The sequence below is a fragment of the Lolium perenne genome, chromosome 2 (genome assembly GCF_019359855.2).
Source record: "Lolium perenne isolate Kyuss_39 chromosome 2, Kyuss_2.0, whole genome shotgun sequence".
NCBI lineage: Eukaryota > Viridiplantae > Streptophyta > Magnoliopsida > Poales > Poaceae > Lolium > Lolium perenne.
Genome location: NC_067245.2, coordinates 320,031,727 through 320,058,244, shown reverse-complemented (window position 1 = coordinate 320,058,244; position 26,518 = coordinate 320,031,727). Strand labels below are relative to the sequence as shown.

The 26,518-nt window shown below is 47.5% G+C and overlaps 1 protein-coding gene across 1 annotated transcript; it reads left to right on the top strand.

The window, feature by feature from the left end:
* On the top strand, nt 1–26,074 carry LOC127330748 (uncharacterized). The gene is made up of 5 exons (XM_051356859.2): nt 1–366; nt 538–2,149; nt 23,517–23,633; nt 25,036–25,224; nt 25,890–26,074. Exons 1-5 carry the CDS (start codon nt 1–3, stop codon nt 26,072–26,074), a joined length of 2,469 nt encoding a protein of 822 aa, XP_051212819.2.
* Nucleotides 26,075–26,518: the final 444 nt, after the last annotated feature.

The following is a 26,518-nucleotide window of genomic DNA, read 5'->3' as shown; positions in this document are numbered from 1 at the left end:
ATGGGTGATCTCTCGGATGCCGTGGAATGGTGGGATGCATCGCAGCTGCGCTTCCTCGTCCTGGCCAGCCTTGGCATCCAGTACTTCCTCACGTTCTTTGCCGCCGGGCGTAAGTTCTCTGTTCCATCTTGGTTTAGGTTCGCCATCTGGCTGTCCTATCTCGGCAGCGATGCTCTCGCGATATATGCCCTCGCCACGCTCTTTAATCGCCGAGATAAGGTGGCCTCCTCGAATGGCAGTCGTGACTTGGAGGTTTTATGGACGCCTTTCCTGCTGATGCACCTCGGTGGCCAGATATTCATATCTGCCTATAACATTGAGGACAACGAGCTGTGGACGAGGCATATTGTCACCGCGCTGTCTCAGGCAAGTTTTTGGCCCAGTTTCAGGCCTTCAGCAATTATCTGCATACAATACAAATAAATGTATATACACGTACACTACATATTGCGTGCGTGCAATGTAAGCCTCTCTTTTTTGTATCTCCAGATGTTTCTAATAGGAATTATTTCATCCATTATACATCATCATATATAGGTCGCGGTGGCCCTCTATGTGTTTTGCAAGTCATGGTCGTTTTCGGCTGATAACAAGTTACTGGTCGTAGCCATATTGATTTTCATCCCTGGAATCCTCAAATGCTTTGCCAAGCCGTTGGGTCTCAAATTAGCTAGCTTCAAAAGCTTCGCTGACTCCTTCGATCTCGCCGAGAGGACTACAGCTGTCAACAGAGAAGAAGTGCTTCAAAAATACGTTCAAGAAGCAAGGAATTTTGTTTTGGACAAGGATAATGAGTCCTCCAACTCGGAGAAGTTATATGTCCCTCAAATGCTATTTGTAGACTTTGCATACAACTATTCTAGCCGCCTTACCAATCTGAAATCCTTCTGTGGACTTGACGACAGAAAAGCCTATAGATCACTGCGAGATGGTCTCTCTGACATTTTTGATCTTCTCTATACCAAGAAGAGCCTGCATAAGAATGATAATCCTGACTGCACAGGGCGCGATTGGGGTGGTATTCCCACATATTTCCTCAGTTTGTTTCTGCCAATAGTTTCCATTGTGTTCTTCCACATTAGCCACAAGAAGGCATATAGAACCGATGATGTCGCCATAACAGGTGTGCTACTGTACAGCACCTTTGTGCTAGAGTTCTGTTCCGCCGGCATCCTAGGTTTGTTTGAATCTGAGTGGCCTGACACAGTTTCCCAGCGGAGCATTATGGGACAATTTGCCCACAACAAAAGGCATTCCAAGTTAATGAGCTTCGCAACACTCCTGCGATGCAAGGACTTGCTTGACCAACACTGGTCCATGGAGTCATGTCACTCAGCCAAAAACATTACAGAGTTAATGCGCATACATGTCCAGGAGGGGTGGAAGGACTACATAACGGATGTTGAGAGTTACTTGGAGTTCAACGATATGAGGGGGCAGTGGACACTTGAGCGCGAGGAATGCCATGGACGATTGAATTGGAGCCTAGAGAAGCCGTTCGACGAGAGCATCCTTATATGGCACATAGCAACAGATTTGTGCTTTCACCATATGGGCTCATCTCTTGCTTCCAGTGAAACATGCAGAGAAATGTCCAACTACATGATGCATCTACTGGTTGCTAATCCTGAGATGCTAATGCCAGGCAGTAGGAGAAGTTTGTTTGCAGTAGCCTGCAATGAACTTGAGGACATCCTCAAGGATGAAGAAAGCACACTAGTGGAAGAAGATTATGTTGCAAAGCAAGTGATTGACAAAGTGAAGTATGCACAAGATACTATTACAAAGGAGACTTTTATCTATGACGCATGGGTGCTTGCTGAAGGATTGATGGATCTCGGTGGTGACAAGATGTGGAAGGTGATTCAAGGTGTGTGGGTGGAGATGATGTGCTTTTCCGCCGGCAGATGCAGAGGGTTCTTGCATGCCAAGGCACTAGGCACTGGAGGAGAGTACCTCTCCTATGTCTGGCTCGCGCTGGCATACTCTGGGATGGAGACATTCCCTGAGAGGTTTCAAAGGACAAAAAAGCGTCATCTCTTGGTGGAGAAGAGGGAGCACCTTCAGACTAGAGGCCAAGATGTTGCGGATCCATCTGCTTCCCGAGGCATGGAAGAAGAAAGCAATGCAGCTCCACCGACTTCCCAAGGTGATTGCACCATGGAGATTGTTGTCTCTCCATAAGAATAGCCTCCTCGTTTATTACATTGTTTGGTGTCCCAGCTCCTCTACTCTAGGTTCTGATGTACCATGATTGTTGTGGTTGATAATTTTACTCATTCTGTTGCATGTTGTACAACCCAAAACATGTTACATTCGCCCCCACTATATATTGTGCAATGCAAGCCAGCCGAAATTGAAATGAATGTGAAGTTTCAGTCTTACAGCCATTGGGGCTTTGTTAAAGCCCTACATCCGTATATTTTGATGTCTTTCGTCTTAATGTGAAGTTTCAATTTCAGCCTTCAAATATGTTCCAGGTTAACTTGATGTTGTTTTTCCTCCCAAATAATGGATGTCTGTTTTAACAAACACTATTTCTTTTCGAGTGTTACAAACATTATTTTGACGAAAACAGGCAGCTTTGATTGATATTGATTAAGAAGAGAGTTACAGAGTTCCCCCGTTAAGAGGTTAGAGAACTGTACAGGGTTAGCTAAATAGCTAGACTGACAGAAGAAGAGGATTTAGTCTGGAAGAATTCACTTCATGCTAATAAGACCAGCTCTTCTGCATTTGCGCAGCTCGTCGGCGATAACTTCAACGATCCGGGGCAATTGACAGCTTTGGATTTGATAATCCGGTTGTTGCACTCCTTCCATAGCTAACACCAGGAGGATCGAGGGTGAACAACTTCCTCATGTACCTGGCAGATCAAGAATCAACCACACACACATTGCAAAAAAATTAAACAGTCAGTTACAAAGCACCACCAGCCTCCAGTGATTGAACTGAACTGAATGTTAAGGTTAGACAACTGAAAGTTATGGTAGACAGGCCAACCACCTGAAAACCATGGGGCAGTAGGGCAGTTGTCCTTCCACCGGAACTCTGAGGACGGATGCAGAAGCGTGGTCAGCTTCAATCCCGCAGGCCAGGATCAAAGTCTACCCACTTGAGGCGCAGCATCAGTTTAGCAGACTCCAGCACAGCATGCCTAGATACAAAAATCACTACCCAACCAAAATCTATTGCCAAGACTGTAGAATGTGTATACTTTTGCACCACCAACACTCTATGTAACTGAAGAAGTCTGTAATGGAAAATCAGGATTAGGCAGCGTTCCCTTGTTCAAATGAAGAAAAGAAAAAAGGTATTATGTACCTGATGCCCAGCTGCAGCCTGAAGTCGTACTAGAATTCCGAAAAAATGAACAATAATCTGATCCTTCAAATGCTTACTAGTTTGCTCTCCGTTTATCCAAGCTCTACAGTTAGTGGACCAAACGATCTGATTCTGCAACCTTCATTCTGTAGTATACATCATAGGAAATCACAGCATCTGCATTTTGTAACAAAAAAAAACTGTAGCAAGAAGGGAGAGGCAGAGGTTGCCACTTGCGGTGCCTGGCCGGGAAAGAATATGGGTAGCACCTGGCGGCCAGAGGACAGCCCGGCAAGCAGAGGCGGCAGTAGGACGGCGGCTAGACGCGGATCACGGCGAGCGAGGCGGGACGGCGGCTGGACGCGGATCGCGGCGAGCGAGGCAGGCCGCGGCGGGACGCGTGCAGACGGCGATGCCGCGTGGCGTAGGGTTGCGTGAGAGGAACGAGGGTGAAGCCTGAGAAGGTTTGAGGGTTCGGAGGAGCTTTACGGTTCGTGTGATTCATTGGATTTGTACATGAATTATGTAGAATTTAAATTTTATGAAAAAAATCTACATAAATTGTTTGACCTATAGAAACATAACTTGCATAGAAACTACTTTTATAAAAAAAAATTAGATCATATCTCATGAAAAAATTCTTTGTTACAATCAAACACAGTTCATTTTCGCATAAGATTCAAGTAGAAATGTTATCCCAATCCTATGCTTTTTATATTTTTATTATTTTTATCCTATGAATCGAAGAAGCTCTTAGGATTTTGTCCAGTCCCATACGGTTGTTTGCTCAAACTAAAAAAAATATTTAAAATTGGAAAATGTTCATGTTTTAAACAAGTTCAAAAGAGGTGAATAAACCCGAAGAAACAAAAGGGAAACCAGAACATCCTAGAACAAAAGAGGTGAATAGACGGTGATCGTGGCATGTCGTAGTCGTGCTTGTGTCGCGGCCTCGAGCACGCAGGCCATCCCGACACGGTCTTGGCCCACGATAGCACGCGACGGGCACGCCAGGTTCGGTCGGAAATCAGGATGCATGCTAGTTGTCACAATTCCCTCGTCTCCCGCACCGAGCTAGTGTCCCTCCCGCCGCAAGGCGTGGCGCCTGTACCGGCATGGCAAGTCCCGCGATTTAATGGGCCTTGGTGTGTTGGGTCGTGCCAGGCACACGAGTCATTGCACACGGGTTAGATTTTGCTATAAACACACGCACACCTACCCATATAAGCACCTTCGAGAAATTGAGTACTAAAAACTAATCTAGCGGGTCTTTAGATTGACGAAGTCACCATAGACGCTTCGATATCAGCACGAACGTCACCTTCCATTGAAAAAAATATTTCGAATTTATGAGACACCAAAGTGTCAAACCTAGGTTTAAACTCGAGATATTTGGGCATATACAATAGGATGGCGTTATCCTTCCCTTAGAACAACTACCTAGGATTTTTGGTGAGATAGAGGAGAAAGAATATAGAGAAGGAAGGTTGTCTTCCTTTAGCTAAGCGATAATCCTTATAGATAATAAGAGAAGGCCAGTTTTACCATTGTATCACATGTCTTTCATTAGCAAAGTGATTTTCTACAAAAAATTAATAAATTCTTATTAATTATAAGAGATAACAATAAGAGATAATACATTGTACATGTTACAGCTTATAGCTTATACCTATTGTGATATGATATGAAATGCTAAAAAATAATAATTTATGTAGCATTGTTGTACATGCCCTAGTGTTCTCCTAAGAGCATCTCCAACAGGGTCCGTAAATCCCGCCGGAACTGAACTTTTTCGGTGGATTTACGGGTTCGCGCCGAATGTGCAGAACGGAGCCTAAAAAGATGGGCTGACCCGTAAAAGAAGTTCATGGGCCCGAGAAACTCCCCGCACGTCCTGTATTAAAATGGTTCGCGAAGGGGAGTTCGGTTCGCAAACCCTACTCCCCTCCGCCGTTCCTCTCCCTCCGCCGCCGCCAAGCACCATTTCCGGCGAGCAGTCCAGCGAGCCCCAGGCAGCGATGCAGCGCCCGCCGGTGCGCGATGGCGTCCCGTGGCGGCTCCGACGGCCATGGCGCAGGGGCGGCGGCGACTCGTTGCCGCGTCCGCCCGTGTTCCGCACCGAGGCGGAGCGGCGCAAATGGAATCAGTCGGAGGGCGCGCGCAAGCGCAGTGTCCGCCGGCGGACGAACTGGGGGCTCACGCCCCCAGGGAAGCTCGCTGCTTGCGCACAGTTGACGTGGGCGTAGTAGCTTCCTTGTGACGGTAAAGCACTCGTCTTTTGGGAACCCCAAGAGGAAGGTATAATGTGTACAGCAGCAAGTTTTCCCTCAGTAAGAAACCAAGGTTTATCGAACCAGTAGGAGCCAAGAAGCACGTTGAAGGTTGATGGCGGCGAGATGTAGTGCGGCGCAACACCAGGGATTCCGGCTGACAAGGTATCAACTTGTCAATGCCTACAAGTAGCAGATTAGGGTTTCGTTGGATGTAGAGGGCAAGTAGATCTCGAAGGTTTCAGTCGAAAAGTACTCGACGATTGTAGAACTAAGGTTTAGAAAACAATGATTCGATCCTTTCCTCGTCCCTCGACTCCCCCTTATATAGAGAAGGTCGGAATTTCGAGACGATACGTTCCTTCCTTCCCGACGCGAAAGTGGAACCTTCCGAACGTCATCTCCATGGGCTCCTCCAGATACGCATATGCATCCAAACGGGAGGGCGGGTGAGGTACAAAATCAACGAGACCAGTTTCGATCTGTTTACCTCTGTCCATGATTTTGCTTGCTGCCGACGAAATCGACGATCCTGAACGTGCCATCGAGATCAGCTCCTTGTCGCCTCTAAATCCCCACGGACGGCGCCAATTGACAAGGTATCAACTTGTCAATGCCTACAAGTAGCAGATTAGGGTTTCGTTGGATGTAGAGGTGTCGTTGCCTATTCGACGGTACCTCAGAGGAGGGATCCTCACGAGGGAGACAAGAAGTAGGGGCCATAGGACGGAGAGCACTCGGGACGGTGGTACGCGATTTACCCAGCTTCGGAATACCTGCTCAATGACAGGGCCTACTGCTGCTTGTCTGGAATTATCTGGGCGCTTTCGCGATGTTACAATGAGTTGTTGTTCTGCCCTCTAGGGCTCCCAGGATCCGGCTTATAAAGGCGCACGGATCTGGGGTTTACATGGAGAGTCCTAGCCGGATTACAGGTCGCCTAACTACGGTACAATTGTTGCGGTCAGAAACCCACCGGCGAGCAGCGACGGGCAACACAGTAGAGCCGGGAGGCTCCCAGGACTGCGGCTGGCCCTGGTCCCTCCGAGCGACGGCCCGCAAAGACTCGGCACGCACGTCCGATGCTGGTGCAAGGGCGTGCCACCTGACCTATACCTGGTCAGGAAGGTGATGGATGTGCCTCGCTTAGTTTCCTACATGGCATACACGTAAACGTTAAATACGAGCCTCGATCGGCTCTCAGGTTGTCCTGTGAATCGGCTCAAAGAGCCGATCCACCCATGATCCGTACGAGGTGTACGAATATATGGTGGTCCTGCTTGATCAAAACAAAGCTAAAACGACCTACTACGATTTAGGGTTTTCACCACATAATCGGAATGTCCTACTCGTGATTGAGCCTGGCGGCCACGCACGGTGATCGTAAACCGACCCTAGACAAGGCCTAAAAACCAACACGAAGTTGATCCCCGGAACATCCTGTCTAGGGCTAGCAAACTACACCCTACGCGCCACTGGATCCTTCAACCCGTTTGTAAGGCCTAACTATGCGGATATTAAACTAATCCTTGAAGAACAAGGAGCAACCATAACGGATCGGATCTACTAAATAATGATCAAGCGGGGTGCCGCCCTTACACCTAAGATAGGTGTAAGGGCGTCTAGACGTCTAAGGGTTGCACGACGACAGCATATGAAACGATGAACAATGCTAACCCTAACACATCTAAGATAACTACGTTGCTCGCCATCAAAAAGGGTTCAGTACGAGCAACGCATGAACAGCGAATAAACGTGTACTGCCTAGATCGCGAGATGCGATCTAGGCAGCATGATGCTTACCCGGAAGAAACCCTCGAGACAAGGGAGTTGGCGATGCGCCTAGATTGGTTTGTGGTGAACGTGATTGTTGTTTATTTCATAAACCCTAGATACATATTTATAGTCCGTAGACTTTCTAACGTGGGAATAATCCCAACCGGGCACGGGCCAAACTCTATCTAACCGACACGTATCCTACTATATTACAGATACACGGGCAAACTAGCCCAAACTTTACATACAAGGTCGATTCATGTATTTCTTCCATGTACATCCTTCAAGCCCATCTCCAATCGCGGCCCACCTCTGATCTGGTCAAATTCTGGTGATAACACATGCCCCCCTGGTTTTGGAAATGACAATTCCAAAATCATTCTGCTTTTCCTTCGTCGGGTCATGTCGTGGCAGAGCAGAACCGTCGCAGTATTCTTCATCATGATGCCTTGCCTTCTCAACTTCTCTGCAAGATTTGATAGCTTTAGCATCACTTCCTCGGAAACTGCAATGGCATTAAATCTTCACTAGGCTCCCCCTTATTTAACTGTGCCGACCGATTCGCCTCTTCATCCCCCTCCTCTGTTCTAGCTATCGGCACCGAAAAAACCCTCTTTCCCTGAAGCAATGTCTTCTTCTTCCTCCGTCTCCTCCGGCCTCTCTTTCCAATCTTCCTCCTCAAGCGAGTCGATGTCAGAGCCAGAGTGGGACTTCGACTTCGTGCCAGATGGCCCACCAGAAGCCCTTGTCGGATCAGATGGCGACCTGCCCCTGACTGATGGGGAGGGCGACCTCCAGTTCCTCATTGAAGGGGAACTGGAGAGCAAGAGCGAGGATGACCTCCACTCCTGGGGGAACCCTACTTCCTCCGATAAGGAGGAGGAAGAGGAAGACGAGGAAGAAGAGGAGGAGCAGGAAGAAGAGGAGGAAGACGACTCCTCCTCCTCCGCTGGGTACCCGCCGGCGAAGCGCTTCCACGCTTGGGCGGACAGTGAAGATGATGATGATGATGATGAGGAGGAAGAAGCTCGGGCCGAGGGCTGGGGCAGCAGCGACGAGGAGTTCTCCGGAAGCAGCGCCGGCGGCAGCTACGATGCCGACGACGAGGGCAGCGAGGATTAGTAGAGTAGGATCAGTAGTACTCGAGCAATCGGCTCTTCTTTTGTTCTTCCTTTCTTGAGCAATCGGCTCTTTATTGTAAAAAACCCCTCTTATTAATGAAGAAGAAATCTCTCAGCTGATCCTGTCCTTTTACCAAATTTGCCGATTGCTAAAAGAAGTCAACAAATTAAGAGCCGATGGCAGCGCATCGGACCTTGCCATGAAACGCGAGCAAAGCCAACTCCATTGTCCATCCAAGTGGTAATCTGTGACTTGTCCGCAAGAGCAAAACCCAAATCCTCAAAACGCCGCTTGAACAGATCCAACCCACGGCCATACGAACCTCATACGTTCAATCGCGCAGGTTTGCAACTGCAATGGATCCATGGGCAACACCATCCAATGCCCACGCTATGGTTTCCAGCCTGAAGGTGATCCTTAACTGCCCCTTGCTGTCCGAACATAGCACCTTGCTCTATCTTTTCGCAGCAACAGAAATGGCCCTGACCCTGTAGATGATGACGGCTTCCCTTTCAGGCTCCTTTCCGCAGCTCTAGTAGTCTTCTTCTGTAACAACTCACCGCTTTCGAAGAAGGTTATGATGCAGGGTCAGCCGATGACACTCCAATCGGCTTCCAAAAACAGAGTGTCTACCAAATCAGCTGCCCCCCGAGCCTCAGTTAAGGCGAGCACAGTGGCGAGGACACACAGTTCAGTCCAAGGGCCTTGAACTCAGGCCATTGAGATAGCCACCATGCAGAGGTCCTAGCCATTCCTACAAGCGTAGCTGAGAAGGCGGCCAGCTTAGCCAGGCCGACGGTAGATACACCGGAGCCGATCACCTTTTCTTCCCTTGAAATCCGTGTCTTGAACACGCAGCTGGTACATCTTGTGTAATTTGTACTAGAGTCGATGGCTGTGCATCGGCTGTATACCATGAGAATTTTTTTTTACTGGCCGATTTTTCTATCGGCCCCCAATATTTCACTGCACATGTATCGCACATGTTCATCTGATTAGGTGCCCCCCAAGCCGAATCTGCCAGGTAACTGCAGATATCGGCTCTGTAGTTAGCCATGGCACTGTATTTGAACGTCGGCTCCGTTAGGACTAATGTTGACTCTCATCAGCCGACGTAAAACCACTGCCCATTAGATCGACGTTGAACACAGGCAGAACGTGTGGTGCGGATAATTTTGGCTGATTGCTGGAATCGGCCTTCATGTTGATTGAATCGTTCAATGAAGGTTTTGCAATGTTCCTCCATAGATCTTTGGGGCCGATCCCAAGGATCGACCTCGCCACGTTTGTCCATAGGTTTGTTCTTGCTATACGGTCAGGACGGTGGATAAGACCAGCCTAACCCCGTCCTTTGTCACGTCGATGCTCTCGCAGTCATCCAAATTGATGCCTGAGAGTGGCTCTTGGCCTGTTGTCTCCCAAGCGTTCATGCCAGCCGTTGAAATCTCGGCTGAGTCATCTGCATGGACGACCTCTACTTCATCTCCATCCCACTGTATTACACATTGGTGCATCGTGGATGGAATGCAACAGTTGGCGTGGATCCAATCTCTTCCTAGCAGGACAGCATAGGTGCTCTTGCTATCGACAATAAAGAACGTCGTAGGGATGGTTTTCCTTCCTACGGTCAGATCTGCGTTCAGAACACCTTGCGCGTCAGACGCTTGGCCGTTGAAATCGCTCAGCGTCACGTTGGTCTTGATCAGATCCGAGCTAGAGCGTCCCAACCGACGTAGCATGGAGTATGGCATAATGTTGACTGCCGCTCCGGTGTCCACCAGCATCTTGTTGACAGGCTGCCCATTGATATAACCTCGCAAGTACAGGGCCTTCAGATGTCTGTAGCTTCTTTCTCGTGGCTTCTCAAAGATAACTGGCCATGGGCCGCAGTCAAGTTGTGCCACAGGTGCTTCGTCTAATCCTGGAGCACTAAACTCCGTCGGAAGGATGAACACCATGTTTGTGCCAGCCGATGTTTCATCATCGGCTTTCTTTTGTCTGGGGCGCCACTCTTTCCTTTGTGGCCAACCTTCTTCGTCCAGGGTTCGCTGAATTTTAGCGGCCAGATCAGGCCGAGCCTTCCTCAACGTGTGCAGGTATAACCTTTCGGCTTCCTCCAAACCACGTAGTCACTGAACCCTACGCTTTTGGGAACGGCTGAGTCCATCAGGGCACCACCTTGGCCGGTGGTACTTATCTTCTTCTTCTTCTTCTTCTTCATCATCGTCTTCCACATCCTCGAGATCTTCCACCCGAGAGGACTCAGCGTGCTTGTTCCGAGGCGGGAGAGGCCCTAGACGTTTGAACACGGACACGTTAGCTGCATCCTTCCTCTTCTGTCTACATTCTGGGCAGTTGCCGATTGTAGGCAATCGGCTCATTCCTGAATCCCAGCAGTGTCTGAAGAAGGGACAGTCCCAGTGCCTATCCTCGTCGTCTTGCTCTCTTGACTTTTCCTTGGCGTGGCGCTCATATCTCTCCTCGTCGCGATCATGCCGACGATGTCTCCTGGCGTCCCTAGCCAGACGATCTCTTTCATCATCGTCGTTGGGTCGTCGGCGTTGGTCATATTGACTCACATATTTGTTGAGGAGGTGATCAGAGAGAGGTCGCTGATATCTCACATTCCTCACTTCTCCCTCTGTGATGTAGCGCTTGCCATCGTGACGGAGCCGATCGCGCGGAACGGCTTCCTCTGTGTTCTTGCTACGAGAGCAGCTGCCCTCGTCTCCGTCCTTACCAGAGTGGTGTCCAGGTCCTACCATGTTGATGTTGAACGAGAATCCTGGCTGGCACCCTCCAGGGTAAGCGCACTCCACCATGTTAACGGCGGGGAAGGGGTGTGTGTCGACTTTCATGGCGTACTGGCTGAAAATTAGACGCCCTTGTTCTATCGCCATTTGGACCTGCTGCCGCCACACCCTGCAGTCGTTGGTGGCATGGGTGAACGTGTTATGCCACTTGCAGTATGGCTTTCCGTTCAGCTCCTGCGCCGTGGGGATCTTGTGGCCTTCGGGTACCTTTAGCTGCTTCTCCTTAAGTAAGAGGTCGAAAATCTGCTCAGCTTTGGTAACGTCAAAGTCAAACCCTCTGGGAGGACCTTGTGGCTTAACCCACTTGCAGGACACGGGGCTTGCCCCCCGAGTCCATTCAGCCACTGCTACCTCTTGATCTCCCGCAGAGCCTTCGTCTTCATCTGCCTCAACCAGGGCTACCGCACGCTTGAATTTATCCTGGTATACATCTGGGTGGCGCTGTTCATATACTGACAGCTTCTGCACCATGTGCGCCAGTGAAGGGTAATCTGCTTGGGAGGCCACATCTTTGATCGGTGATGCGAGACCCACCACCGCCAACTCAACTGCTTCTTTCTCAGTCACACGAGCCGAATAGCATCGGTTCCTAACGGTCCTGAAGCGCTGGACGTATTCTGACACTGTTTCTCCGCGCTTCTGTCGTACTTGTGCTAAATCGGCAATGCCAGCCTCGGAAGCCTCTGAGTGATACTGCATGTGGAACTGCTCTTCCAACTGCTTCCAAGTCCGGATTGAGTCTGGTGGCAGCGATGTGTACCACCCGAAAGCCGATCCTGTGAGGGATTGTGCGAAGAACCTCACACGCAGCTCATCTGACGCTGAGATCGTGCCCAGCTGTGCCAAATATCGGCTCACATGCTCGATGGAGCTGGAACCATCTGATCCATTAAACTTGGAGAAATCAGGGAGCCGATATTTGGGTGGTAGCGGGATCCACTCGTACTCGTTGGGGTACGGCTTGGAATAGCCGATTGTCCTCCTTTTCGGCACCATGCCGAACTGGTCTCTCAGGATTGTACTGATCTGATCCGCGGTGTGATGGCGTGTAACTCACACGTTCGTTGGAAACCCCAAGAGGAAGGTATGATGCGCACAGCAGCAAGTTTTCCCTCAGAAAGAAACCAAGGTTTATCGAACCAGGAGGAGCCAAGAAGCACGTTGAAGGTTGATGGCGGCGGGATGTAGTGCGGCGCAACACCAGAGATTCCGGGCCAACGTGGAACCTGCACAACACAACCAAAGTACTTTGCCCCAACGAAACAGTGAGGTTGTCAATCTCACCGGCTTGCTGTAACAAAGGATTAACCGTATTGTGTGGAAGATGATTGTTTGCAGAAAACAGTAAAACAGTATTGCAGTAGATTGTATTTCAGTATAGAGAATTGGACCGGGGTCCACAGTTCACTAGAGGTGTCTCTCCCATAAGATAAACAGCATGTTGGGTGAACAAATTACAGTTGGGCAATTGACAAATAAAGAGGGCATGACCATGCACATACATATTATGATGAGTATAGTGAGATTTAATTGGGCATTACGACAAAGTACATAGACCACCATCCAACTGCATCTATGCCTAAAAAGTCCACCTTCAGGTTATCATCCGAACCCCCTCCAGTATTAAGTTGCAAAGCAACAGACAATTGCATTAAGTATGGTGCGTAATGTAATCAACAACTACATCCTTAGACATAGCATCAATGTTTTATCCCTAGTGGCAACAGCACATCCGTAACCTTAGTGGTTCTTGTCACTCCTCCAGATTCACGGAGACATGAACCCACTATCGAGCATAAATACTCCCTCTTGGAGTTACTAGCATCAACTTGGCCAGAGCATCTACTAATAACGGAGAGCATGCAAGATCATAAACAACACATAGACAATAGATTGATAATCAACATAACATAGTATTCTCTATTCATCGGATCCCAACAAACGCAACATATAGAATTACGGATAGATGATCTTGATCATGTTAGGCAGCTCACAAGATCCGACAATGATAGCACAATGGGGAGAAGACAACCATCTAGCTACAGCTATGGACCCATAGTCCAGGGGTAGACTACTCACACATCACTCCGGAGGCGACCATGGCGGCGCAGAGTCCTCCGGGAGATGAATCCCCTCTCCGGCAGGGTGCCGGAGGCGATCTCCTGGATCCCCCGAGATGGGATCGGCGGCGGCGGCGTCTCAGTAAGGTTTTCCGTATCGTGGCTCTCGGTACTGGGGGTTTTGCGACGGAGGCTTTAAGTAGGCGGAAGGGCAAGTCAGGAGGCGGCACGAGGGCCCCACACCACAGGGCCGCGCGGCCAAGGGGGGGCCGCGCCGCCCTAGGGTGTGGCCCCCTCGTGGCCCCTCTTCGTCTCCTCTTCGGACTTCTGGAAGCTTCGTGGCAAAATAGGACCCTGGGCGTTGATTTCGTCCAATTCCAAGAATATTTCGTTACTAGGATTTCTGAAACCAAAAACAGCAGAAAACAGCAACTGGCACTTCGGCATCTTGTTAATAGGTTAGTTCCAGAAAATGCACGAATATGACATAAAGTGTGCATAAAACATGTAGATAACATCAATAATGTGGCATAGAACATAAGAAATTATCGATACGTCAGAGACGTATCAGCATCCCCAAGCTTAGTTCTGCTCGTCCCGAGCAGGTAAAACGATAACACAGATAATTTCTGGAGTGACATGCCATCATAACCTTGATCATACTATTTGTAAAGCATATGTAGTGAATGCAGCGATCAAAACAATGTATATGACATGAGTAAACAAGTGAATCATAAAGCCAAGACTTTTCATGAATAGCACTTCAAGACAAGCATCAATAAGTCTTGCATAAGAGTTAACTCATAAAGCAATAATTCATAGCAAAAGCATTGAAGCAACACAAAGGAAGATTAAGTTTCAGCGGTTGCTTTCAACTTGTAACATGTATATATCATGGATATTGTCAACATAGAGTAATATAATAAGTGCAATATGCAAATATGTAGGAATCAATGCACAGTTCACACAAGTGTTTGCTTCTTGAGGTGGAGAGAAATAGGTGAACTGACTCAACATTGAAAGTAAAAGAATAGTCCTCCATAGAGGAAAAGCATCGATTGCTATATTTGTGCTAGAGCTTTGATTTTGAAAACATGAAACAATTTTGTCAACGGTAGTAATAAAGCATATGTATCATGTAAATTATATCTTACAAGTTGCAAGCCTCATGCATAGTATACTAATAGTGCCCGCACCTTGTCCTAATTAGCTTGGACTACCGGATCATCGCAATGCACATGTTTTAATCAAGTGTCACATAGGGGTACCTCTATGCCGCCTGTACAAAGGTCTAAGGAGAAAGCTCGCATTGGATTTCTCGCTATTGATTATTCTCAACTTAGACATCCATACCGGGACAACATAGACAACAGATAATGGACTCCTCTTTTATGAATGAGCATGTAACAACAATTAATAATTTGCTCATATGAGATTGAGGATATTTGTCCAAAACTGAAACTTCCACCATGGATCATGGCTTTAGATAGCGGCCCAATGTTCTTCTCTAACAATATGCATGCTTAACCATAAGGTGGTAGATCTCTCTTACTTCAGACAAGACGAACATGCATAGCAACTCACATGATATTCAACAAAGAATAGTTGATGGCGTCCCCAGAAACATGGTTATCGCACAACAAGCAACTTAATAAGAGATAAAGTGCATAAGTACATATTCAATACCACAATAGTTTTTAAGCTATTTGTCCCATGAGCTATATATTGCAAAGGTGAAGAATGGAATTTTAAAGGTAGCACTCAAGCAATTTACTTTGGAATGGCGGAGAAATACCATGTAGTAGGTAGGTATGGTGGACACAAATGGCATAGTGGTTGGCTCAAGTATTTTGGATGCATGAGAAGTATTCCCTCTCGATACAAGGTTTAGGCTAGCAAGGTTATTTGAAACAAACACAAGGATGAACCGGTGCAGCAAAACTCACATAAAAGACATATTGTAAACATTATAAGACTCTACACCGTCTTCCTTGTTGTTCAAACTCAATACTAGAAATTATCTAGACCTTAGAGAAACCAAATATGCAAACCAAATTTTAGCATGCTCTATGTATTTCTTCATTAATGGGTGCAAAGTATATGATGCAAGAGCTTAAACATGAGCACAACAATTGCCAAGTATCACATTACCCAAGACATTTATAGCAATTACTACATGTATCATTTTCCAATTCCAACCATATAACAATTTAACGAAGAAGAAACTTCGCCATGAATACTATGAGTAGAAACTAAGGACATACTTGTCCATATGCTACAGCGGAGCGTGTCTCTCTCCCACAAAGTGAATGCTAGGATCCATTTTATTCAAACAAAACAAAAAAAACAAAAACAAACCGACGCTCCAAGCAAAGCACATAAGATGTGATGGAATAAAAATATAGTTTCAGGGGAGGAACCTGATAATGTTGTCGATGAAGAAGGGGATGCCGTGGGCATCCCCAAGCTTAGACGCTTGAGTCTTCTTGATATATGCTGGGGTGAACCACCGGGGCATCCCCAAGCTTAGAGCTTTCACTCTCCTTGATCATGTTGCATCATACTCCTCTCTTGATCCTTGAAAACTTCCTCCACACCAAACTCGAAACAACTCATTAGAGGGTTAGTGCACAATAAAAATTAACATATTCAGAGGTGACACAATCATTCTTAACACTTCTGGACATTGCATAAAGCTACTGGACATTAATGGATCAAAGAAATTCATCCAACATAGCAAAAGAGGCAATGCGAAATAAAAGGCAGAATCTGTCAAAACAGAACAGTTCGTATTGACGAATTTTAAAATGGCACCAGACTTGCTCAAATGAAAATGCCCAAATTGAATGAAAGTTGCGTACATATCTGAGGATCACTCACGTAAATTGGCTTAAATTTCTGAGTTACCTACAGAGAATTTAGCCCAGATTCGTGACAGCAAAGAAATCTGAAACTGCGCAGTAATCCAAATCTAGTATGAACTTTTCTATCAATGACTTTACTTGGCACAACAAAACACTAAACTAAGATAAGGAGAGGTTGCTACAGTAGTAAACAACTTCCAAGACACAAAATAAAAACAAAGTACTGTAGGTAAAAACATAGGTTGTCTCCCATAAGCGCTTTTCTTTAACGCCTTTCAGCTAGGCGCAGAAAGTGTGTATCAAGTATTATCAAGAGACGAAGTGTCAACATCATAATTTGTTCTCATAATAGAATCAAAAGGTAACTTCATTCTCTTTCTAGGGAAGTGTTCCATACCTTTCTTGAGAGGAAATTGATATTTAATATTACCTTCCTTCATATCAATAGTAGCACCAACAGTTCGAAGAAAAGGTCTTCCCAATATGATGGGACAAGATGCATTGCATTCAATATCCAAGACAACAAAATCAACGGGGACAAGGTTATTGTTAACGGTAATGCGAACATTATCAACTTTCCCCAAAGGTTTCTTTGTAGAATGATCAGCAAGATTAACATCCAAATAACAATTTTTCAGCGGTGGCAAGTCAAGCATATTATAAATTTTCTTAGGCATAACAGAAATACTTGCACCAAGATCACATAAAGCATTACAATCAAAATCTTTGACCTTCATCTTAATGAAGGGCTCCCAACCATCCTCTAGCTTTCTAGGAATAGAAGTTTCAAGTTTTAGTTTCTCTTCTCTAGCTTTTATGAGAGCATTTGTAATATGTTGTGTGAAAGCCAAATTTATAGCACTAGCATTAGGACTTTTAGCAAGTTTTTGCAAGAACTTTATAACTTCAGAGATGTGGCAATCATCAAAATCTAAATCATTATGAGCTACAGCAATGGGATCATCATCCCCAAGGTTGGAAAAAAATTCAGCAGCTTTATCACAGGCAGTTTCAGCAGTTTCAGGCAGTTTCTCGCGCTTTGCATTAGAAGTGGAAACATTGCTAACACCAATTCTTTTATTATTAATAGTAGGAGGTGCAGCAACATGTGTAGCATTAGCATTACTAGTGGTGGTAATAGTCCAAACTTTAGCTACATTCTTCTCTTTAGCTAGTTTTTCATTTTCTTCTCTATCCCACCTAGCACGCAATTCAACCATTAATCTTATATTCTCATTAATTCTAACTTGGATGGCATTTGCTGTAGTAACAATTTTATTTTCAATATCCCTATTAGGCATAACTTTCGATTTCAAAAGATCAACATCAGAGGCAAGACTATCAACTTTAGAAGCAAGTATATCAATTTTCCCAAGCTTTTCTTCAACAGATTTGTTAAAAGCAGTTTGTGTACTAATAAATTCTTTAAGCATGGCTTCAAGTCCAGGGGGTGAACTCCTATTATTGTTGTAAGAATTCCCATAAGAATTACCATAGCCGTTGCCATTATTATAAGGATATGGCCTATAGTTATTACTAGAATTGTTCCGGTAAGCATTGTTGTTGAAATTATTATTTTTAATGAAGTTTACATCAACATGTTCTTCTTGTGCAACCAATGAAGCTAACGGAACATTATTAGGATCTATATTAGTCCTATCATTCACAAGCATAGACATAATAGCATCAATCTTATCACTCAAGGAAGAGGTTTCTTCGACAGAATTTACCTTCTTACCTTGTGGAGCTCTTTCCGTGTGCCATTCAGAGTAGTTGATCATCATATTATCAAGAAGCTTTGTTGCTTCACCAAGAGTGATGGACATAAAGGTACCTCCAGCAGCTGAATCCAATAAATTCCGCGAAGAAAAATTTAGTCCTGCATAGAAGGTTTGGATGATCATCCAAGTAGTCAGTCCATGGGTTGGGCAATTTTTAACCAGAGATTTCATTCTTTCCCATGCTTGTGCAACATACTCAGTATCTAATTGTTTAAAATTCATTATGCTACTCCTCAAAGATATAATTTTAGCAGGGGGATAATATCTACCAATAAAAGCATCCTTGCATTTAGTCCATGAATCAATACTATTCTTAGGCAAAGATAGCAACCAATCTTTAGCTCTTCCTCTTAGTGAGAAAGGAAACAATTTCAATTTAATAATATCACCATCTACATCCTTATACTTTTGCATTTCACATAGTTCAACAAAATTATTAAGATGGGCAGCAGCATCATCAGAACTAACACCAGAAAATTGCTCTCGCATAACAAGATTCAGTAAAGCAGGTTTAATTTCAAAGAATTCTGCTGTAGTAGCAGGTGGAGCAATAGGTGTGCATAAGAAATCAGTATTATTTGTGGTTGTGAAGTCACACAACTTAGTATTTTCAGCAGTAGCCATTTTAGCAACAGTAAATAAAGCAACCTAGGTAAAGTAAATGCAAGTAACTAATTTTTTTGTGTTTTTGATATAGCAAACAAGATAGCAAATAAAGTAAAACTAGCAACTAATTTTTTTTGTATTTCGATTTAGTGCAGCAAACAAAGTAGTAAATAAAACTAAGCAAGACAAAAACAAAGTAAAGAGATTGAGAAGTGGAGACTCCCCTTGCAGCGTGTCTTGATCTCCCCGGCAACGGCGCCAGAAAATATGCTTGATGGCGTGTAACTCACACGTTCGTTGGGAACCCCAAGAGGAAGGTATGATGCGCACAGCAGCAAGTTTTCCCTCGGAAAGAAACCAAGGTTTATCGAACCAGGAGGAGCCAAGAAGCACGTTGAAGGTTGATGGTGGCAGGATGTAGTGCGGCGCAACACCAGAGATTCCGGCGCCAACGTGGAACCTGCACAACACAACCAAAGTACTTTGCCCCAACGAAACAGTGAGGTTGTCAATCTCACCGGCTTGCTGTAACAAAGGATTAACCGTATTGTGTGGAAGATGATTGTTTGCAGAAAACAGAAACAAAGATTGCAAGAGATTGTATTTCAGTATAGAGAATTGGACCGGGGTCCACAGTTCACTAGAGGTGTCTCTCCCATAAGATAAACAGCATGTTGGGTGAACAAATTACAGTTGGGCAATTGACAAATAAAGAGGGCATGACCATGCACATATATATTATGATGAGTATAGTGAGATTTAATTGGGCATTACGACAAAGTACATAGACCGCCATCCAACTGCATCTATGCCTAAAAAGTCCACCTTCAGGTTATCATCCGAACCCCCTCCACTATTAAGTTGCAAAGCAACAGACAATTGCATTAAGTATGGTGCGTAATGTAATCAACAACTACATCCTTAGACATAGCATCAATGTTTTATCCCTAGTGGCAACAACACATCCGTAACCTTAGTGGTTCTTGTCACTCCTCCAGATTTACGGAGACATGAACCCACTATCGAGCATAAATACTCCCTCTTGGAGTTACTAGCATCAACTTGGCCAGAGCATCTACTAATAACGGAGAGCATGCAAGATCATAAACAACACATAGACAATAGATTGATAATCAACATAACATAGTATTCTCTATTCATCGGATCCCAACAAACGCAACATATAGAATTACAGATAGATGATCTTGGTCATGTTAGGCAGCTCACAAGATCCGACAATGATAGCACAATGGGGTGAAGACAACCATCTAGCTACAGCTATGGACCCATAGTCCAGGGGTAGACTACTCACACATCACTCCGGAGGCGACCATGGCGGCGTAGAGTCCTCCGGGAGATGAATCCCCTCTCCGGCAGGGTGCCGGAGGCGATCTCCTGGATCCCCCGAGATGGGATCGGCGGCGGCGGCGTCTCGCAAGGTTTTCCGTATCGTGGCTCTCGGTACTGGGGGTTTTGCGACGGAGGCTTTAAGTAGGCGGAAGGGCAAGTCAGGAGGCGGCACGAGGGCCCCACACCACAGGGCCGCGCGGCCAAGGGGGGGCCGCGCCGCCCTAGGGTGTGGCCCCCTCGTGGCCCCTCTTCGTCTCCTCTTCGGACTTCTGGAAGCTTCGTGGCAAAATAGGACCCTGGGCGTTGATTTCGTCCAATTCCGAGAATATTTCGTTACTAGGATTTCTGAAACCAAAAACAGCAGAAACAAAGAATCGGCACTTCGGCATCTTGTTAATAGGTTAGTTCCAGAAAATGCACGAATATGACATAAAGTGTGCATAAAACATGTAGATAACATCAATAATGTGGCATGGAACATAAGAAATTATCGATACGTCGGAGACGTATCACGGTGCTGGCTGCAGGAGTCGAACTCTGAAGATTCGCCGGAGTGGCATACTTAGCCAGCCATGCTTGCTTTTCCAGCTCTGAGCCAACTGCAGGAGCTGAGCGCTGGAGGTTTGTCGGGGTGGCATACTTAGCTAGCCATGTCTGCTTCTCAAGATCTGTTCCCGAAGTTCCTCCTGCTGTTCCAGAAGTCCCTGCTGTTGCAGTCTGGTTTGTGAGTGCCCAGTTACTGCAGTCTGGCACGTATGTGCACGTGTATCCGTGAGGGATCTCCTTGGGCGCCTCGTACAAGAACTGGTAATCACTAGGATCGCCCCCGATCTTGTAGACAACGAATGCCGGTGTATTCGGCACCTCTGGTGCTGCCAGCGCGAACGGCAGCGGTGGACGGGACTGGAGTGGCATCTCTCCTTGGTAAGTCCCTAGAGCTGGTCCTGACGGAGAGTACTGATGCCTCATGATTTCCTGGATCACCCGAAGAGCGACACGCTCCAAAGTGTTCACCAGGCTCTCAGAATGGCGGTGCAGCGAGTGAGCTACCATGAAGTTAATCTCCTGACGTAGGGACCTGGTGCGTTCTTCTGACGGGGCGGACAGGTCCACTCCATCGAGCGCGCCTTCAGGTACGAACCCTTTCCACCTGATGCCATGTGAGCGGGTTCTGTGAAAAGAGCCGATGAGGTCGGCTTCGAGGATTGCTTTGACCTCGTCATACTTCTTCTTGAGCTCCTCGGTCAGATCCTCGTACGTGACTGGAGTGCCTTTCGCCATCTCAGATATAGATGGCGATGCGGTTGATGTTGAAGACTGTCCCACCGGGCGTGCTAGAATGTGTTGCGGTCAGAAACCCACCGGCGAGCAGCGACGGGCAATACAGTAGAGCCGGGAGGCTCCCAGGACTGCGGCTGGCCCTGGTCCCTCCGAGCGACGGCCCGCAAAGACTCGGCACGCACGTCCGATGCTGGTGCAAGGGCGTGCCACCTGACCTATACCTGGTCAGGAAGGTGATGGATGTGCCTCGCTTAGTTTCCTGCATGGCATACACGTAAACGTTAAATACGAGCCTCGATCGGCTCTCAGGTTGTCCTGTGAATCGGCTCAAAGAGCCGATCCACCCATGATCCGTACGAGGTGTACGAATATATGGTGGTCCTGCTTGATCAAAACAAAGCTAAAACGACCTACTACGATTTAGGGTTTTCACCACATAATCGGAACGTCCTACTCGTGATTGAGCCTGGCGGCCACGCACGGTGATCGTAAACCGACCCTAGACAAGGCCTAAAAACCAACACGAAGTTGATCCCCGGAACATCCTGTCTAGGGCTAGCAAACTACACCCTACGCGCCACTGGATCCTTCAACCCGTTTGTAAGGCCTAACTATGCGGATATTAAACTAATCCTTGAAGAACAAGGAGCAACCATAACTGATCGGATCTACTAAATAATGATCAAGCGGGGTGCCGCCCTTACACCTAAGATAGGTGTAAGGGCGGCTAGACGTCTAAGGGTTGCACGACGACATCATATGAAACGATGAACAATGCTAACCCTAACACATCTAAGATAACTACGTTGCTCGCCATCAAAAAGGCTTCAGTACGAGCAACGCATGAACAGCGAATAAACGTGTACTGCCTAGATCGCGAGATGCGATCTAGGCAGCATGATGCTTACCCGGAAGAAACCCTCGAGACAAGGGAGTTGGTGATGCGCCTAGATTGGTTTGTGGTGAACGTGATTGTTGTTTATTTCATAAACCCTAGATACATATTTATAGTCCGTAGACTTTCTAACGTGGGAATAATCCCAACCGGGCACGGGCCAAACTCTATCTAACCGACACGTATCCTACTATATTACAGATACATGGGCAAACTAGCCCAAACTTTACATACAAGGCCGATTCATGTATTTCTTCCATGTACATCCTTCAAGCCCATCTCCAATCGCGGCCCACCTCTGATCTGGTCAAATTCTGGTGATAACAACAATGTCTTGCCGTGTACGTCAAGGATCTGCCTTCCTCCCTACGTCGTACTGGATCCGGGTTCCATATGGGCCTCCATGGATCCGAGTTGCACATGGGCCTTCACGGATCCGACTTCCTCCGATGGTCGGTTGGGATCCGGCTTCCCTATCCTGGGCTGGACTTCATCCTTTAGGATCAACAGCAACTGGGCCGCCCGACGGGCCATATGCCACGTCACCATCTATGGGCCACCCGGGCTTGCCGGATCTAGGCACTGTCGATGGTACACCCATGAAGTATACCCACAACAGTAGCCCCCAGAGTTCTCCGAGTTTCCCCCTCCGTTTCCGCTTTGCTAGTGCCTTATGGTCTCCGACAATTTCGGTAACGCGGAGAAACTTGAAGAACTCCAACTTCACATTTTCTCGCTTTCCAACATTTAGTCGGAAAATCTTCTCATCCCGCGGGACTTCTTCCATCGACAGTTCTAGACACGTCTCCGGGTTACTCCCCTGCTTGCGAATGAGACCTGATTATCTTCGCGCGGTTACCCGGAATCTTAAAAGACTCGAACAGTTCCGCCAATTCTGGCGCCATTTTCGCGCGATTTGGGCGGTAAATTATCCTTAGCCGTTTTCACCGTTTAGGGTTTGAACACGTGTCACACATCCAACGGCGCGACGCTTGCGTTCCGACCACAGGATGCAGAGCACGAATCTCCCCCTCCGGCCTATAAATATCCACCGTCGACCTAGTCTCCCATTCACCCCCTCTTTCACCTCTCCACAAAGCGTCGCCCGCGAGCTCTTCTTCCGCCGTGCCGGAGTCCACCGGAAAACCCGCCGGAGTCTCACCGGAGCAACTTCGCCACCGCGCAGTTCTTCGTGTTCTTAACTTCAGCGAGCCACCGCGCGCAATCCTCGTCGCCGGCGACCCCGACCACCGCGGAAACCATCACGGTGAGTTCTTCGAGCTTCAGTCTTTCACCGCAGTTGGAAGGGATGATGCTTAGGAAGACGATGTGGATCCGACCAAATCTCATTTTCTGCCATTTCTTTATCTTCAGATGTCTTCTGCGACTCCGCCTCCGAGGCAATCTTGGCGACACCAATTTCCTCCGCCCCTCCTCCTCTCATCCCAGTGCAGCTGGTTCCTGCCAAGGATTCCGACAAGGGCGCCGAAGGTACCTCATCTATCCCGGAGAAAATCTCCGGGACGGAACAAGCAAAGCAGAAGGCGGAAGAAATCACTGCCAAAAAATCCAAGGCTTGTTAGCGAGACTCGGAAGCAAAAGGCAAATGGTGGCCCTGCACCACTACGGAGCTGGAACTGCAAAACTTGGAGACTGAAGGCTTCCTGCGTCCCGGAAGCTGGCGAACAGTTCCGGGTTCCCTGGCTCCGGCCCCTCTAGATGGCGAGATGGTGCTGACCAAAGCGCTGGTAGAGCGAGGATTTTCTTTCCCGCCATCGGATTTCTCCTCGGAAATCCTGAAGGTTTATGGGCTCCAGCCCCACAACATATCGCCGAACAGTGTTCTAGCGATTAGCAACCACGTCACCCTCTGCGATGGCCATCTCCGGGTACCTCCTGAACTTTCTCTCTTCCAATACTACTTTTCCGTGAAGAAGGAGAAGATCCGCCAGACCTCCGAACTTGCGACATGCGGGTCCATCACATTCATGCTCCGCCCCGGCCGCGTCTACCCACCTACCGACCGCCACGAATCCGCGCGGTACTGGTCAGGGGGCTTCTTCTATTTGAAGGATGTCTCCGACCCGGCAAGTGAGAAGAAGCTGCCACCGTTCAAGAACTGCGCCGCCACCGAAACTTCGGCATGGACCCAATGCCCCCACCTCTCCGAATCGCCTCAGCTGACCCGCGCTGTTAGGCGGATCTGCAAGCTCACAGAAGAAGGCCTGTCGGGGAAGGACCTCACCATGTCCTGGTTCACCAGGCGGATCCAACCACTTCAACATCGGGACCGCCTGATGTTCCAGTACACGGGGCGTGATGACTTGATGCGCGCTTCGAAGGACAACCTCTCCGCCGACGCCATCGACAAGAGGATCCGGCTCCTCATCAAAATTCCGCGTGAACTCCATGTCCACGTGTGTAACAGGGACATCTACACCAGCGGTTCCGGAACCGCGGTACGCTAACTTGTCCTATTCACTGTTTCTTTCGTACTCAATTTTTTCTAAGTGTTGGCTCTGCACCTTAGCTTGAGGCCCTCGAGGAAAGCGAGCTCGGAACCCTTGTCCGCGTCCCTTCTACGGGTAACGCGGATCCAGAGGCCGCATCGGAGGCGGAAGCTCCCGAGGCTCCGCGCCCCTCTAAGAGGAAGAAGGTGGCTCCCTCCAGCCCCCCAACCAAACGCGCCCGCGAAGTGCTTAGCACTGCGGCTACTCGGAAGGCGGAGGCGGAGAAGAAGCGCCTCAAGCTTATTGATACCAGCAACAAAGCCCAACCCAGCATGCGTCACTTTTTCAAGCCTTCCGGGTGAGTGCTTGATTTCCGAATCCCTCTGTCATTATGATCTAGCACATACTTCAATGCTTATACTTTGTTCCTTTTTGCAACAGAGGTTCCGGAAGCCAGCCCCCCAAGCCTGCATCAAAGAACATCGCCAAGCCGTCTCCGGCCTCCATCCCTATTACACCAGAGGTCGAGGTTCCACCCAAAGCTTCGTCTGCCTCCAAGCCGGATACCAAGGATGTCATCAATCTTGGTGACCTTCCGGAAGATCCCGCTGACCACGGCGATTCCGCCAAGGGTGCCTCCTCGTCTGCTCCTCCGCAAGATCAACCAAGCGCCACTTTCGCGTAGCCCACAGAAGAAGAATATGAGGAGAAGGTAAAGCTCATTCAAGCCACCAACGCGATTCGGGTCGACCCTCGACCGACTCAGTCTTTGCAAAAGCTTACCCTCGCACAACGCCACGCGGAAGTTTCCGCCATGCTGAACAAAGTTTGGGGGAAGCCAGACGAGGAGATGCGAGAGCTCGCCGTCCTGGAGGACGATCTGAAAGTGTTTTTTGCCAATCACAAGGAAGTGCGGCAGGTAATACTAGCCCCCAAGCATTGGGTGAGACATTTCCGTGTAACATGTGTTAGCCGATGCTTTCTCAAGATGTACCTTAGGCGGAAATTTAAAATTTTATACCTCCAAGACTTTGAATTCCTCGCCAGCCCCCAAGATTTTGAATATCCGGCTAACTCCTCTCTGCTTCTCAGACCACGCGGAAATTGCACGAAGATCTACGTGTTCATGTGCTGGAGCAGATCACGGAGATCGAAGGGCTGCGTCAGAACGCGGAAAACAGCCAAAAGGCTATCCAGCTTCTTGAGACCCGCCTGCATGGTACGAGATACGGGTTTTGATTTCTTGTGCTGATATAACTGTTCAGGATGCATAATATGTGCAACTTTCCGCCTACAGAAGAAACTGCCAAGCACTCCACCTTCGATGAGCTATCCGCCAAGGTCCAGGTGCTTGAAGCGGAGAACGAATCCCTCAAGGCCTTTATGAGTGAATCCTCCGAGAAGGAAAATCAGGCGAGGAAGGAACTCTCTGAAAATCACGCCCGTGACCTGGCGGAACTCACTGATGACCCACAAGTATAGGGGATCGCAGCAGTCTTCGCGGGTAGTAAAACCCAATTTATTGATTCGACACAAGGGGAGACAAAGAATACTTGGAAGCCTTAACAGCGGAGTTGTCAATTTAGCTGCACCTGGAAACAGACTTGCTCGCAAGAGTTTATCAGTAGTAACAGTTTTATAACAGTAGCAGTAGTAGAATAACAGCAGCAGAGTAACAAAGACAGAAGTAGTAATTATAGTAAACAGCAGGATTAAAATACTGTAGGCACGGGGACGGATAACGGGCGTTGCATGGATGAGAGAAACTCATGTAACAATCATAGCATGGCATTTGCAGATAATAATAAAACGGTGTCGAAGTACAAAGCAATCAATAGGCATGTGTTCCAATTATAGTCGTACGTGCTCGCAATGAGAAACTTGCACAACATCTTTTATCCTACCAGCCGGTGGTAGCCGGGCCTC